The 18147-nt window shown below is 38.4% G+C and overlaps 1 protein-coding gene across 1 annotated transcript; it reads left to right on the top strand.

Moving 5' to 3' along the window:
• Positions 1–710: 710 nt before the first annotated feature.
• LOC118223432 (ankyrin repeat and IBR domain-containing protein 1-like) lies at positions 711–1667 on the top strand. The gene is made up of 2 exons (XM_035409937.1): positions 711–1036; positions 1190–1667. The coding sequence occupies exons 1-2, from the start codon at positions 718–720 to the stop codon at positions 1456–1458; spliced, it is 588 nt and encodes a 195-aa protein (XP_035265828.1). The 5' UTR covers positions 711–717; the 3' UTR covers positions 1459–1667.
• The last annotated feature ends 16480 nt before the right edge of the window (positions 1668–18147 follow it).

Below are 18147 nucleotides of genomic sequence, written 5' to 3'. Positions count from 1 at the left end.
ATGGAGTTAGAAAATGGATGGATGATGGATGTTGTCACAAGACAACAGCTGAATCCAAGGAAACACAAGTTTTCATCTGGGAAACATGTAATGAATGATCCTGCCCTCTATACTGATGCTCCCTCACAAAGTTATAAATGCAATATTCAGTATATTTTTAATAAGTATTTATAAAGTCCAGAAAACTGTACTTAAAAGCAGAATAAAATGTGGAGCTGCAAAACTATTCCAAGATTTTTTCTTATTTGGATAGAACAGCATACATTTACTCCATATAATTACTGTTATCTCAAGTTAAATGTGGTGCTTTCAAATGTTCAGTGGCAGTGATGATGCGTAATGATTCTGAAAAATCATGAGGCTTACTTGCATTAACAGTTATTTGGTCCTTATGTTGAAAGACAACGGCAACAGCAACTCCAAATACAGATCCCTCTCCTGGAATTAGCTTTTTTGTTAGCTTTATTGTGCATGATGCAATTTTGCGAAGAGACACAGCTGGCCAAGAAACAGCTAACTGTCCAATTACTTTTGTGATCCTATTTTGGGGGACCCTGTATATAAAGAACTGTAATTTCTACACAGAGGTTTTGATGTTAATAATTATGGACCAAAATCATATGTAATGTGTACCAGGTTTCTCTTCTGAAATGCTGACAGAATTTTTATATCTCTCAAATGACTTGCTTATTGCTTCAAGTTGAGTTTTATTTAAGGATGACTTTTGCTTTGTTCCAGGGCCTTAATTCTCTGGATGAGGATGACCCCAATGTCCTGCTGGCTATTCAGCTGTCTCTGCAGGAATCTGGGCTGGTTATGGATGGTGAGACTCAGGAGATCCTCAACAATGAAGCCTCCATGGGAGCGATTGGCACCTCTCTGCCATCCAGACTGGACCCTGTGCTGCCCAGTGTGGAGCTGCCTCGTGGTGCCTTGAGCAGCTCTGAGCTCCTGGAGCTGGGAGACAGCTTGATGAGACTGGGAAACATTACCAGTCAATACACCCCTGAGCCCTTTGATAACCTGCATCCCTTCGGTGAGTCTCCAGGAGGCATCTTCTCCTCCTCCAGTGACACAAACTCCACTTGCCATGAGCCTACCACCAATGCCAACCTGCTTGGCAACATCATGGCCTGGTTCCATGACGTTAACCCTCAGAGCATTGCATTCATCCCCTCCGCCTCCTCAGACCCTCTCCTGGACATGCAGAGGGACCCTGCAATGCAGGACAATGTAGATGGGGGAGGTCTGTCATCCCAAACTGGGGACGATGCAGTGGGCCTCACCCAGCTGGAGTTGGAGGGCATGGCCACTGTGGGTGTCTTGAACACAGAGCCTGACAACAGACAAGTTGACTGTAATGCTGATCCCAGTCATCCTGATGTACCTGAATGTGAGTCTCTTCCTGACCTTCAACCACACAGCCCTGAGTGGGAGGAGCAAGTCCACCTGGTTTGAGAGCCTCCTGTAATATCTATACCCACTATCACACAGGAAAATTATCAACTGTGGCAGCAACTGAACAAAAAAAATGTTTTGGGTAGCACATTGGGAGAGAAACTGTTTTGATTTAAAATCTAAAGCAAATTGTATACTGCTGAAATCAGAAAAAAATGTATACATGTACTAGATGTGGATAAAATAATTATTTGTAAAAAAAAAAAAAAGTTGGCAAGAACACAAAGAGAGAATTGAGATGCAAACTTAATGTAAATGAGAAAGCAAATGATTTTTGTATGTTGTTTCTCATATATGGAGTAGTATATATGTGGGATCCTTGGGATCAGAGTGGTTTTTTTCACTAGAATGGGACACTAGTTGCAGGGTGCAAGTGACTACTGGACAGGAGTCTTTAACTTTTGCTCAGAGATTGGTGACTGTGAATTTGACCAGGAAACCTGATCTCATTCCCATCAACATTTTTCTGCCTGCCTATTTCTGTCAGAAAAGGTGCCAAGCTGCAATTTGTCTAAGCATAATGCACTCCAGAAGGAACCAAGGTAACATGCATATTGTGCCTACATTGCTAAGAACCAATCAGAAATGATCCATTAGTATTTATGTAATTAACACAAAATAGACTTTTAACAGTTAAAGGAAGAAATGAAAAACAGTGAAGTCTGCATTTGAAAAATCACAGTCCGGACTTGAGAAGAGAAATTTGGAAATTCAATCAGCTAATTTTTTTTACATAACTTAATCATAATGGAATAGACAATGATGGCTACATTTGGAAACTCACTTATTAATGCTGCAGCTGATCCCTAATGGTTTTCTACTGAATGTGCCTTTATTTGGATTTATGTGTTATTGCCACATTTCAGAAGTACCTCAGCATTGAAGTATAAACACACTTCACACTTCTCACAGTAAGTTCATATAAATCAAATGAAGTGTATTGAAATGACATTTAAAATTAACATATAATACATTTAACATATTTTTGTCTTTAAACCTCATTAACTGTTTAGATTATTTAAAGACATTTTGATGCACCAGACATAGCATGTACTGTGCAGTCTCTAAGTATTTGGCCAGTATTTTTATTGTTTTGGCTCATTGAATGATGACTACAAAGTCACTGAATTCCACCTAACCCTCAAATTAAAGCTGCTAGTCTGTACATTAAACCTCATATTCATCATGTTATTTAAAATACAGTGTGCCGGAGTACAGAGCCAAAACTACAAAAAATGTGTCACTGTCCAAGTACTTATGGATGACAGTTGTATTTAAATTGATTATATCTAATCTAAGTGAATTATATCTATATGTAACATTACGAGTTGTCTCCATTTAATTGTAAATGTTAACAGTTTTTGACTTATAGTGAGCTCCATAACATTTGGGACAGAGACATTTTTTCTTTACTCCACAATTCAGATGTGGCCAAAGTGCGCATTCTCTGCATACTCTTTGGTTTCACCATGTAGAAATAACAGCACTTTTTATATTTAACAGCACCATAATGTTTGGGACATAGTGTCATGTTGAGTGTTTTGTCACATGATGCCATCCGGAAGCAGATGCTTGAATTTAAACAGATAAGTTGCTTTGGTACACTTCAGAATTCATCCAGCTGCTGCTAGCAGAAGTTATATTTATTTTATTCTTTATTTAACCAGGAAATCCCTTTAGATTAAAATCTCTTTTTCGAGGGAGACCTGGCCAAGCACACCATTACAAAGTTACAATGAAGCAAGTGAGCTAACCCTTACCATAAACATGCAACAGCCATACATGCCCAATCCATAGCACCCTCACCACCATATTTCACAGAGGAGGGGGTGTGGTTTTGGATCTTGGGCAGTTCTTCGCCTCCACAATAGCCATCACTCTGATGCAATTGAATCTTGGTCTCATCTGTCCACAAGATATTTTCCCAGGACAGGCACTTTTAGTATGGACAGTTATATTTAAATCTACATCTAACTTAATGAGTTGTTGTGTATCTCCATTTATTTGTGAATGTTAACTGTAACCTTTAACAGGTTAGCCTCAGCAGTTAACCTTATTATATTAGTACCTTGGATACGTCTTAGCAAATATTGACCAATGTAAAAAGTGCTGCAATTTATACATGGTGAAGTTGAAGTGTATAAATAAAAGCTGAGAATGTATGTTTGTTAGTCTGTCTGGATTACAAATCGAAAATTGATGAATACAGAGCCAGGTCAAGAAAAAAGTCTTTGTCCCAAACTTACTGCACATGAGGCATGCACAGAAAGAAATGTGCAAACTAGTTATAGAGAAGTGCAATGCTGTGAGAAATAGGGAAAGCAATTTTAATGTCCAGAAATAATAAAAGAATTGTGGGAAATATCCTAAATATTTTAGAAATGTTGTAATCCTTATTTGAAATGGAAATTCCCTCTAAATTATTGTAAATTTCACAAAGAAATACATTGTTGGCTTTGTTGTGTTATGTTAAAATAGAATCCCGAAACTCATGAAAGTTTCAAATTTTAAATTCATCTCTCAAATTTCGTTTGTGGCTGTTTTGAAATCAGAACAACAAGAAAACAAACATATTACAATGGAATGTCTCTTGCAAAAGTGAAGCTGTGTAAAGAGTGCTATATATGGACTTATTAAAATTGGTGTGGGATTCTTCTGGAATTTTATGTTGTCTGCTGCAGTGTAACTATGCAGTATGAAAAGGGGCATACTAAATTATGTTTGTATTTTCTTGGTACAAGTGAAAAGACAAATTATTAACATGAAAAATTAAGTATTTTATTACCCAGTAAAATTTTATATAGTAAAACAACTTCTTGAAATGTTGTTTGCACTTTCATAGTTCTATACTTGATACATTCCCAGTTTATATGTAATAAATAATGTTGGATGTCTGGCCAATCAAAGAAAGGTTTACTCAATAAAATTTGCCTAAAATGTGCATTGCGTCCTCTCTTTATTTTGTCCACTGTTATATGTTCCTTAGTAATTTTAGATGTATATTTTAAAAGCTACTCATGAAAAGTAATAGTAATAATAGTTTTTTTTATTGCAACAAAACTGTGTAAAACACCACAGCAAATTTGTCTCCAAGAAGCGTATTCTCAATGAATTCCTTTATGACCTGGCATATTTTGAATAATGTAAATGTGCTCATGTGATACTTGTCAAATTGTCTACATTTTTGTATGATTGAATCAAACAAAAATAGACTTTCATTATATGTGAGTTATATACGCATATAATTCACAGTAAATAGTCTCATGAACCCAAATGCGGCATCCCACGGATACTGAGTTCAGGACAAGTTCTGAGCAAGGATAGAACTCTCACATGCTCTCTAATAGGTTAGAAACTAGAAGTTAACCAAAAATGAAGGGAAAATGGCTATAATCTGTCTATATCTATCAACACTGGTCAGGGATAAAAATGAATGCAAAACTAACAACAAATGAATTGGATTGGGATAGCAGGTATGGTAGTTTTTTCCTTCATCCTCTTCTTTTCTTCTTTCCTTTGGCTTTTTCTTTTACTTCTTTTCTTCACTTTTTCTTTTCTTCTTTCCTTCTTCTACTTCTTTCCATCTTTTCTTCTTATTTTCTCACTCCTGCAGCACGCTGGGCGACCCTTACCAGGGGGACCTCCACGCTGTGACTGGAAGTACCAAGCGGCCAAAACCAGACTTCGTTTTGAAGCTCATTTCCTGGTTGCTCACTAGCGCCACTACGGATGGCTCCAGTATAGGTGTTTTCATATCCGGTTTCCATGTAAGTCTACGGTACAAATGCGATCAAAATACAAAGACAATAATTTTTTCTCACAAGAACAAATAGTCATAATAGGTGTATTTTATTCGTCTTATGACTGTCCATGGGTCGATTTCATGATTTATTGCGTCATTTGGGCACAGTGCCAATATTTGTTCTGGACCAATGAGGTACAGCTTGCGTCACTTCCGGATTACTGCAGCGAACTGAGCTACAGTAGGGGCTACAATCTGTGGTCACTGGGGTGGGAGGTGCCGTCTCTTGGCCTTGACATTGCGGCTCCGACCACGGTCCACCTGTGCGAAGTCAGAAAATACAGGCATCCCATTTTGTAGTGGTTTCATTATAGCGTGTGCTATTTACAGCTGCACTAGACGACCATAAAATAATCCTCCTCTGAAGTTTTGCGGTAGCCGAGTCATTTTTACTATTTCCTTTAGCCCACTTAACCAAATAATTAGTTAGCAGAAAGAGTAATCAGCTAACGCTTATTTGCTATATGTGGTAGTCCAGTAGCCTATGCTAAAACAGTTCGCAACTTCGGCTACCAAGCCATTTGACTAGCTAGCTAACCCTAACCGGCAAATATTCCATCTGTCAAACGTGTTTGACGGCTTGTCAGTCGTGTACATTCCGTAAATGTCTACCTGGGCTATGCTGCACGAATGTGACAAAGCTAGAAGCTAGCAAGAAAATAATAATAATTAGAAATTCAATGTACATTATTTTTGTCTTCATGCAACAGGTGGAAAACTTGCTCTTCAAAGTGCGTTGTCATATTTACACGCCTGTAGATCAGTTATTAAAATACTTGGTAGATTTGTTAATCACCGCTGACAGTGTTAATTTCTATTCGGTAAAAAGTGACTTGCGAACGATCGGTCAGCTAGCGTCACCCAGCAAGTAAACACCACAAACGGCGATGGAGTAGTAGCAGTTAATGGCTCATTAACTACTGTGGCGAAAACCTACGACGATAACTTGCTTGGTTAACAGCAGGTCTACCAGACAGTTATATGAAAATGAGCCTAGTCAAATCACCGGCAGTAGTCTACACATCTCTGATTGACGTCGATGTTCTTCCCCTGTAGTTTATATTGCTAATGCGTGAGCTAACCACTGATAGCTTACCTAGCTCACTGGCAAGCTGATATGCTAGCTAAACATATTCGTTTTGCCGAGAAACATAAATTGAAGATAACTGAACATAATTGTATTATTAATGTCATGCATATAACGTGATTACATGACACAGTACAGTCACGGATGGAAATTAAACTCCGTAAACATTTGATCATATATTTTAAAACATAACGGCAGACAGTCAGCTAGCCTCAAGTTCGTTCAGGTTGATGGGCTTTTCCGCACCGGACTGTCAATCACAATATAAAAATCACAAGACCGCTTAACTCTATGGTTTTGGCTCCAAATCGAGAACATGGCCGCGCCCGCCATTGAGCTTCAAAACGTGTTTTACAGACCCACGGAGAGACAATGGGTGACGTCACAGTAGCTTTGTCCATATTTTTTACAGTCTCTGGGAAGTACATGACCTCCATATCAAGGACTGGAACTCACGTAACCTCCACACCAGGAACAGAAGTCACCTGACCTCATCTATTTAGGAAACAAGTTTGTTTCAAACATTGAGATATACAAGAACTAGAGACAGCTTCCATTTACCGGTTCCTTGGATTCCTATGGGAGCTGCTCAAAGGCGCATGAAGCCAATTCATGGACGCAGCCATGTTTGACTATGGGCCTTTGGCACCAGAGCGTGCGCACTGGGTACCTAAATGTGAAGGATCACGGTAAGCGCAGAGAAATGACATTAACTCGCAGGGGTGTGTTCCGAAAAAGCTTTCAAATCATCTGACGAACTGTGGCCACTGAACTGTGACTGTGGCTTTGCTGGCTAGCCACAGGACTCATTGTGGTCATTTCTGATATGGTTTCTAACCAAGTAAAAGTAATAAATAAGTGAGTTGATACGTTTATAGAGGCATTCGGCAAGACTGTACATTACATTAGCTAGCTAGATATGTTGTCTACTTATGAAAGAGCTAGCAGTACTGAAATGCAGTGATAAGTTGTGGTTAGCTAAATAACTACTAGGTTTCACAAGCTAGCTATCGAGCTGTCTTACTAGCCACAGCCAGTTAGCTAGACAGTAGAACAGTTGTAGATGGCTAACTTTTCCGAAAGATACAAACATTCAGTGGCAGTCGACTGTTACAAGTAATTATATCTAGCTAGCAGGCTAGTCACAACTTCTGATTGGTTTAAATCCTACAGTCAAGAAGTGTGCATTCAGCCATTCTGTGTCATGGGAGCTAGCTACTTTCTAGCTACTGTTGTTTAAATTAAAGAAAATCGATGATTCAATTGTAGTCTAAGCTTTCTAAATCCGTAAATGATCTCCCTACGGTTTATAGCTATTCTTAGCCAGCGTGACCCTGATCTCAAGCAAAATGTACCATTGTGAAAAGCGATTGCAGACTGGAACAGCTAGCTAATATAATTCACTTGATTTATCTGCTTGCTTTGACTTGAATGCCTCTTACTGAGAGAAAGTAAAAAAATTCATCAAGAGTAAGTTTTATTTTTTATTCAAATGGAAACATGCAATGTGCTTTAAATTTATATGTATATGAACAATGTGCAGTACTAAAATAAGAGCTTGTCACCTACTGCAATATTGGGTCGTTTTCATTGTTTACAGGAAAAAGTACAATATGGGCAATGACAACCTTTTGATACGATTTGCTGTACTGTAATGTTGTTCGTCATGCTCTCCTGAACTCGGGTACTGTTTTTTTATAAATCATGAAATACATGCTAAGATATGACAAATTCACTGAAAAGTGAAAGTTCGTATCCCTAGAAAAGCGATGAGCAGTAGCCTACAATTAAAAGAGAACTAAATTAATTCTAAAAAGCTGTAGCCACTGATGTGATGGTCGGTTTATCACAGCACACAGCCAAATTTTTACTGAATGCAATGGACTATGAGTTAGTTGAGAAATAATAAATAAATGGGCAAAATGCAAACATTTACATAAAATCTTGATAAATAAGGCATATGTATTATATTCCTACAATCTGCACCTTTGTAAATTACATGTTATCATCTTCATCGCCACTTGATCTTAATGTATCTAAACATTGTAAGAGCAAATTAAATATAGCTATTCTCATTTTTCAATTTATGTTGGCATATTTATTTTTTATATGTGATTACATTGTCATCATCAGCACCATCATCATACAAAGACAGAAATACTACAGCGAATAACATTTTAATGATATTCGGCTATTAGTAGCAATATCAAAATGAGAATGTAATCAAAATTATATTGTGGAATCAGCAAAATAGAATCTTAATTTAAGAGCCAATGGACACAAGAAAATGATGGCAGGTAACATTACTACTAGTATCGTAATATTAATATATAATTAAAGCCGCAAGCGGCGTTGGGAGGGGTCCAAGCATTGGCACAAGTGCGCCCCCTATGGAGCGATTTTTAAATGGTTTTGTCCTCATGATCATATACCTTCACCCAACATATCTACTGCATCGCCCTGGATGTCTCATAGCCGCTAGGCGTAAAGGCCTTTACTATGTCATAACACTAAAGCCTGTTTTATACTTACCTGCATAGTACAGGTAAAAATGGGTCTGTGTAGGGGTTGTGCGCAATGTGCGGCACGTGCGACGGTTGCAGACCACAGCCCATTTAAGACGCAGACCTCCTCAAGAAATTAAAAGTGCATAGTTAGTAACCAGCACCCGCATACGCCGTAAAGAAGATGATTGGTTGACTGCTGACATAAGGTCACTGGCATACGGCTCTGACTAACATGTTATAAAAGTTGATTCACAAAACCGATAGGCAACATTAAATATGCGACTAAAAGCACTTTTGTCAGGTGAATGTCTTTGTTGCAACAAGTTACATCTAGCTGAGCATTTTTGTGGTCATTGGTGCAGTATTTAGTAGGTTTGGAAATATGAATGAAGGTGTTGTCTTTTGAACTATAATGGTCAGTAACAAAATCTAAGCACGTGGCCTGCGCAACCTGTGCAATATGCCGCACAAATGATTTGGCCCTTCGCGAGTGCCACACACAACGGAAACTATGCAGACTACGCAAAATTATAAAACAACATTTAGATGGTTCGGCGTGTATGTAGAGCTGCAGCACTTAAACGTCGCAACTAAAATAGACGTCAGACACAAATTCCAATCCATTGCTCAGCTTAGCAGAGAATTAACATTTCAGTGAGCAGCGTTTTCACTGCTGTATTGGCTAATGTCGGGTTTATCTTGTTGCTACGGAGTATTACATTACATTACAGGCATTTGGCAGACGCTCTTATCCGGAGCGATGGGCAACAAAGTGTATCATCATAATCAGGAACAAGTGTGTCGAAAACCCTACAGAGAAGTACCGTTCCAAGTGCAGGGAACAACCGCATAGTTCAACTTGGACCCTGTAGGTTAAACTGATTAACACTAACACAAACAAGAACAGCAACAACGCAGTCTATGCAAAAATACAAGCAATAGTTAAGACGAGTGCATTAACTAAGTCACCTACGAAACAGCTAACTGGTTACAACCGTAAGCTTAGTCAATTTAGAGATTAAATTGAGAATACGATTTCTCTCAGCATAATGATGGATTTAAAGACTAAACGAACTCACCCGATATTGTCTTCAAATGGATCCATGCCAAAGAAAACTAATGATTCATCCTCTCAAAGCTTTTACTAACAAACTTTTAGTAGCAAAAAACGAAATATCAACTTGCCATCCATGTTAGCTGCTTCCTACGCTCAGAGTACCGTATTATTTATTTAGACATTGGCAGAGTACAGCATAAATTGCGTCTTTTGTTTATATTCAATATTAGTAATTGCAGCAAGAAACTGCAGCTGTACACACAAGATAGTCTGTTATGTTAGGGTAGCAACGGAACGAAGCAGACTATATATGTATTACCGTCATTGTTTTATTATACCAGCGTGTTTTCGCGCGTTTGCAGAGAAACTCAAAACCTACCAATAAAATGGTTTAGCTATTTCTCAGCATAATGACAGATTCAAAGACTAAACAAACTCACCCGATACTGTCTTCAAATGGATCCAGGCTCAAGAAAAGTAATTATTCATCCTCTCAAAAAGCTTTTGCTAACAAACTTTTGGTAGCCTAGCATGCACTCTAGCTGGCACTGTCTTCCATTGCCTCCCCGACATTCAGACCCTCCCCTCACTGATAAAAACTAGACCCTACGGTGTCGGATTATTTGCGTCGCCATGGATGTCGCTTGCCGTAAAGAAGTTTACTAGATGCCGTAACACTTAGATTTGGAGCTCCAGCTCTTCTGCACCCCAACTAATAAAAAAGTCAAAATGGCAGGCAAACAATATGGCGGACATAGGTGCTCCCAATGGTAAAGTTGTAGAGCACATTCATATGCATCAGTCGATGAAGTTTTGTGTTGATCTGACCTACGGTGTGGGAGTTATGACCTTTTAAACATGACCCTTTGTTGTAGCGCCACCATCTGGTCGACATAGGTGATTTGTAGTGCCTGAGTAGTGGGGGGCCATAGGAACCCACCTACCAAATTTGGTTGGTCTACAACTTATGGTTGCTGAGCCTCAGACATTTTAGCGGGGAAAATTTCCACGCCCCAACGAAAAAGTCAAAATGGCGGGCAAACAATATGGCGGACATAAGTGGTCCCAGTGGCAAAGTTGTAGAGCACGTTCAGATGCATAGGTCGATAAAGTTTTGTGTTGAAACAGGCAATCTTTGACCTCTCAGTGTCTTTCCTGTCAGCAGTCACCACTTCACCAAGTTTATCTGTCCTTGAAAAGTTAGTGTGGTCTTCTTAGTATGGTCTTCTTAGTATAGATTCAGTTTGTCTCGTTAGCAAGGTCAAAATGCTGCAACAGCATCTGTCTAAAGTGTGGGTGTATTTTACTTTGTTTTTATAAATATAAAATATGAAGTGTACGGAAGGGTAGGATACCTGGATAATTTCTGCAATCCAGAAGGCACTTGCTCCCTCGGATCCCTAACTGTCACTAAAGGTGTGATCACCACAGGGTGTCCGCAAGAACACTGACGGACAAGAATTCCGGTTCCTGCTTGTTTCAGGGACTTTTTTCCTACAGTCTCCTGTTCAGCATGTAAAATGCATGTTCAATTGGATTCAGATCCGGTGATTGACTCAGCCAGTCAAGGATTTTCCACTTTTTGAGGGTATTTTCATCCATATTGGATGAACCATTTAAAAATGACAGCACCTTTTGTACATGGTCCCCCCATTTTAAGGTACTACAAGTATTTGTTGAATTGCCTTCACAGATGCGTTTTGTTAGGCAGGTGTATTCATTTGTGTCGTTAGTGAATGTAGAAGAGAGCTGTTGATGTCTAATCTTGATTCTAGACTTTGCAATTGCCTTTGGAGATTGTTGTTAGGCTGTGACAACATGAGGAAGACAGCAGTGTCAATGCAAATTAAGCTAGCTGTCATAAGCCTCAGAAATGAAAATTAATCAATCAGGAACATTGCAAAAAACCCTGGGCATGCCCAAGTCAACAGTTTGGTTTATCATTAACAAGAAAAAAACAACTGGTGAATTCAATTATGTCAAAAGAACCGGTAGACCCAGGAAGAGCACTGTAGTGGATGACCAGAGAATATTCTCTATGGTGAAGAAAACCCTGACAACAGCCCAACAGATCAAAAACACTCTCTTGGATGCAGGTGTAGATGTGTCAAAGTCTACTGTAACCCATGTTACTAGGCCTTTACTAGGAGACGGTAGAAAAGTAAGAATTAGCAATAAATAATTATTGCAGCATTAATATTTTCCATAAAGAAAATAACTTAGGAGTGGATTACAAACAAAATAGTGTACTGTAGCATGAACAAAACTAGGGTATAAATGGAAAAAAAGAACGTAGATTTTAATATAGAAATGTCTCCGACATTTTAAGGAAGTGAATGTGCTCATTTTGAAATATGTGTGAAGTTTCAGGTGACATTGGAGTCACCTGAATAGATCTGAAATCAGTGAGTCTCATGTAATATTCTCGTGATATTGGGGTCATATACCTCAACATCCAATCAGAGTATTGATTTGCTGCGTGAGTTAACGTATCCAGCATTCTTTTGTTTAGAGCTTTCTTTTCTGCTGCGAACGAGGTTGGTGGCGGTCGCGTGTGCGATTGCTCTGAAGATTATGCGATGAATCACATAGTATTTTAGTTATTATTTTACTTTGTTTTCGAAAATACAAGTTGTATAAGTGGAGAAATTCCTGTTTTGCGATATATCGATCTAAACCCGGCTATTCTACACAGTGGAATTCGGAGGAAAAACGTGAGTCAACTTACTCTACTTTTAGATCGCCATGGTTGCTAACAGTAGCCTATTGGCCGCATGAAACCCAACAAGATTTGGTTGTTGTGTGAGTTTAGATATTTAAAATGCTGTCTACTCTATTCTATGTCACCTGACTCTACAAAGTGGACGGAGATCTGGAGTGTGTGAGCCCTGTTCTTCCTTAAGCTAGGATGGTATTGCCTATGAGCGAACTTTTCTGGTGAGTGAATTTTATTGCTAAATCCTTGAGTGAATTAGTTGAATCCGACCTTTGCGAACTGTTGAATAGTTAAAAGCAATCGTTTCAGCGATTTAGTTGCGGTTGAGCGTTTTTAGAGATTTCCCTGTCTGTGGAAATCTGGGAGTCTGTGGCGACATAAACAAAAAAATCACAAGCGGCGCATAGTTAGGGACGCGTTTTCCATCACCCATCAGTCCGCCAGAGAGGGTAGACGGAGCTAACGCAACAGGCTCGCTCTTCAACTCACTTGTGTGTGAGCGGCGTACTGATTTTTCCCCGGTGTCTGCTAGCGTTACAATAACAGAGAAGGGGGGGGGGGGGGGGGGGGGGGGGGGGGGGGGGTTATGGAACCCTAAAACGTTTTTGTGTAACATGAGAGGTCATATTATTTGTTGATGTAGATTTCGTATTACATTTGATGACAATGTAACGTTACTAAATTACATAGCCTAGCTATTTGCACAGCTAACGCTAGCTACCGGACCATGTCAAGAAAGGCAACATTAGTTTAGACAAAGTTGCGCACAGTAGCCATCTCTCATTTCAGGTAACGTTGCGTTAGCTAGATAGCTAATGTAATTAACACAATCTAATGTCAGCTAACAATTAGAAAAAACGCTAGCTAACGCTACCGACTGGTACTGACCTCGCAAAACGTCTTTCGAATGCAATGCTACCTTGTTGCAATGTAGCTAACTAAAGGTCAGTTCAGATCAATGATTCGTAACGAGACTGTATGCAACTTGCAAAATTCCAAGACGTCTGAATGTAAACGTTCTAACTGCACTTGCCGATTTGACAAGGTGGGTCTTTTGAGACCAGGCAACGGTTTCAGACGCTCTGCAACTAACCAGTTCACACCGCTGCAATTTTCTCTGCAACAAAACAGTTTCGTCTCGTTGCGAATCATTGATCTGAATTGGCGTTACCGTTATTTACATTGCCATCAAGTTCATCAATATATTATAATGATCGGAATAAAGCCGTCTTTACACAGAGCATTAACCTGGGGTATAGGTGGAGCAGAGCCGAGTCTGATTTCTGTGTAAAGATGTCAAGCCGGAGAAAACTAAATTTTTATTTATTTTTAAATATAGGATATGATGGATAAGCAGGTATAGGGTTCTAGGGTGGCTGACATGGATAGGGATTTTATATAGTAGGACTCGGTGTAAAGCATGGAGGATAAAATATAGTTTAGGGTGAAGGGATTTTTGAGTGTAAATCTATTGTCTGATACACACTCCGGAGCAGAAGGTGGCGGTAATTCACCAATAAGCTGTGTACCACCCGCTGTAAAACAAGAAGACGGTATATCCAATCACACGCGCATGTTGCTGTGACGTGGACTTAGAAGAAGGTCGTTGTGATTTCAAATTCTCCGTGGGAAAATCTGGCGGCGTTCAAGAGCAGGTAAGCGTTTCATTACGCCTTTATATTTTTAACTGAATGTATTAATGCAACAATACTGGATGCCAACCGCCGTAAAAACTAACAAAAAGAACTGAATGCATTGGAGACATTTTCAGTTAGTAGTATTTGCAATGTAATGATGGAGTCCTACTTTCAACATGCATGTTTGCAGTTCTAGCTTAATGTTGCTAATGCTTTAAGTTAGTAGGTGAAATGGCGTCTGTTTGGGGCTAATTTGAGTTAGTGTTCTGTTAGATAACATATTTGCTACTTTGAGTATTTAACGCTAATAGCCCAGTGCAAATGTAATGTAAGACCAGCTAACATTACCTAGCTGATCTCGGCGATGGCCTGTTTAGTTAGCTAACAATTGAGCTAATTCGACATGTATAAACGGCTGTCCGTAAAGCACCTTTGTTTGTCCTTTTAGGTAGCGTTGTTGCCAGCGCCTCTTTTGAAAGCTAACGTATGTGGCGCTCTTTTGAAAGCTGTAATTCACATTGTCCACGTCCTAATGAGATATTAACATGTTGGTTAAAATATGCATCATAAATATGATATAAAATAGTTGTGGTCTTCATTTGGTTTTTGGTGTTTGACAAACTGGAGCTAGCAAGCCTTTTCAAGCTAGCATTGTTGGCGCCTCTTTTGAAAGCTATTTTTGCGCTCTTGAAAGCATTTAGCTAAACATTATTTCCATTAGAAATACAAAAACTCAACTTTTTTTCGTCAAAATCCTCTAGCATTATTTCTCTATACCTGGTGTAATCGTGGCCTTAAAAAATTAAATAAACAGACTCCTGTTTTTGGTAAGTACTCATTTGTTATTGAAATTTAAGTGATTAGTGTTTTGAATGAGGCATATGTTAGAATATTACCTGAATAAGAAATATTGTTTCTTTTGAAATCAAAATATGACTTTTAGCACGCTAGCAAACAGACCACATGCTGCACTAATACAGTAGCTACATAGTACGGTTCATTGCAATGACAAAGCATGATAAGCATGTATAGTTTATATTTTTGTATGCAGTTTATATTATTATATTGTTAAATAGACAATAAATGTGTATGTTTATCTTTATTTATTTTTTTAATTAACATTTTTACCTGGTGGGCTTAAAGGGGACTTTAGCAAAACAAATCACATTGTCTGGGGTGGATGTAAATGAGTATAGCTAATTACTTCTCTGCATGATCAATTTATACTTTTCATATTATGTTAGTGCACCATATATAGATTTATTTCATATAGTTGTTTTTTTAATGTCATGCGAGTAGAATAAAATATTGTCTTTTAACCATAAATTCACTGATGTTCCCTTTAAGCCCATCTGTTCCCATTAAGCCCACTTTACTGTGTTTCAGTGGAGATTTTCTCCCTTTTCACCTTTGAACCATTTCCCTCCCTAATTTTGACCTCACCTGATGAATCAGGTCCATAATTCAGATAATTAATACCCATATTTAAATGTCAGTGATATTGCATAGGTCAATTCATTATGGATAGGCCTGTGTCTTAACATTAGCAATAATTTTTTAATCTTTACTTTTCAGATGAGTTTTAGTTTAAGATGACTAAAACACAAAAGAACTACAGTTCATGTCCACGCATGGTAGAAGCGCAAGTTCATCCTCTGCAAAGCAGGGCTGTAGGGACCTGGACCATTCTATTTGCGCAATCATGAGGTCATTGAAAATCTGTACAAAAACAAGATGAAAGCCATGAAAGACTTGTTAGCGTAAGACAAAGACAACCACAACGTGGGCAAAAGATTGAAACAAACAAATAAAATCAAGCTTAGACCACCCTATAACCTATGTTATGTTACACTACTAAGATGGAGGAAATGATAGCCTTACTAAAACGATACAATCACCTCAAAGAGCATAGGCCTACGTTTAGTCTAGGAGAAAGTAGAAATTGCAGAAACGTTGAAATCTTTTTTGTTTATTTTGTGTAAGTTATAGGCTAATGATACATGAGCTTCAAGATGTTATGACTGTCTCCTCATAACGAACTGTGTTTTAATGTTACTGAACTGAATGGTTCTAAAATGTGTTTTTACTATGTTTTCAAACTACTATCCTAAATGTGATTAACATTTGAAAATAAAGTTATTGTTTAATTGTAAATCCTGAAATTGACTCATTTACTATCCTTAGAACATTAGTATTGAACCTGAAATTGTTTTTCGTTCAGTCAGTCGGTCTTCAGAAATTTTCATAACACCTGCACTTTCAACCAGCTGGCTGGACCAGAAATTTTGGCCAATTTCAAATGCCAACAGTACATGATAGGATAGATAAACAGACAAAATGACAACACGTATTGAAAGATGAAGTATTGAAGAGCAATTTCCACTATAGTTTTGATTTTGTTCGTAAATAGTTTTTTTGGCTACATTCCAAAGAAGACATATTGTAAGTTTAGCTTTTTCTGTGTTGACAACACGGCAAAAAGGCTGGTCATGCCTATTTCAAATGCCATTTGCAGGCCATAGGATAGGAGTGGAGACAAAATGAAAATAGCTATTGGGTGCTAAGAGATTACAGATTTGAATAGAAGTTTGTATTAAGATTTTTTAAATGTATATTTATTTATCAACAAATCATGAAGTGGGCTTATTTGGAACACCCATGGGCTTAAAGGGTACGTTAGGTTCCCATTAAGCCCATGCCAGACTTTTGACATATTTTGACAAACAAAACCATTAGAAATTGGTATAAATGAATTATTGGCACTTCAAATGAGAGATTAGACTTTCATTTTAACTAAAATGTTCTCGCTTAAATTGGGGCAGTATACATTAAAAATGTCTGAAAAGCGGACTTGGTGGGCTTAATAGGGACATTTACCCTATATGGAAACAGCTCTTTGCTCATTGACTGTTTGTCATTGTCAAAACACAATTACGATTTTAGCCTGCTGCGTGTGTTACTCAATGTATTTTTCTTACTTGGTCCAATTTCATATCCTTTCAGCTCCCACACATGGCCTTATGACTGTTGCCCCAGTGAAGAACCCGAGGTCCAGCCTTCCCCACTCAAGACATGCCTGAGACAAGAGTGACTGTATTCCAAGTTGATCCAAGGTGATCCTAACTTAAATGTAGTTCACCGCTTGAAAAAGACAAAAATACTCAACACTATTAATGTTGAAATCATTGGTCTATGGTTATTACTGTCCTGAAACACTTCACCCTTGTATCTAGTTTGTCTCATCTTCTGTACCATAATTATGCTTGCACATATTGCCTACCTAGAAATGTAACTTGAACCTGATCTCAATGGTATTCTATACAATGACAATAAAGGCTTTCTATTCTATTTGGGCTTTGTGTACATTTTTTATTGCTGCACTTAAATTTTGAAGATATGAATTACAGAAGCAATGGCATTTCATTGGTAGGATAGAATGGAGATCAAAATGTATGGTCAGGGTTTAGTAAGTGACCAATCCGCAACGTTGTGTAAAAGGTAAATAACGTAATAAAGAAGTTTAAACAACGTGTCAGCAACGTAAATCTATTAACGTTATGACGGATGACTGCCTGGCGACGTAATCACAACTTCGGGGTAAGGTTATTCTATTACATTGTCAAACGTAAAGTTGTAAGGACGTAACTGTTACGTATCCACAACGTTGTTTTGCGCCGTCGTGCTAGTCTTACGTTTTTACGGTAATACTACGTAAATTGAGACGTAACGCGGACATTATGAGACCAATAGATGATGTTCATAGTACGTCGCCACAACCACATTTTGTTAGTAGCGATAGTTGGCGTGGCCCAGGTGCCAACTGACTGACGTCACACAGGCGAAACTGGTTGGATCTCTGGGAAGTGAGGTCCAAAAACACACA

The sequence above is a fragment of the Anguilla anguilla genome, chromosome 3, assembly GCF_013347855.1.
Source record: "Anguilla anguilla isolate fAngAng1 chromosome 3, fAngAng1.pri, whole genome shotgun sequence".
NCBI lineage: Eukaryota > Metazoa > Chordata > Actinopteri > Anguilliformes > Anguillidae > Anguilla > Anguilla anguilla.
This window is presented reverse-complemented; position numbering and strand designations above follow the sequence as displayed.

Excerpts from the sequence above, each read along its gene's own strand:
- LOC118223432 (XM_035409937.1), top strand. The coding sequence starts at position 718 with ATGACTTTTGCTTTGTTCCAGGGCCTTAATTCTCTGGATGAGGATGAC. Across the intron at positions 1,037-1,189 it reads TGATAACCTGCATCCCTTCG|ACCCTCTCCTGGACATGCAG; the intron begins GTGAGTCTCCAG and ends CCGCCTCCTCAG.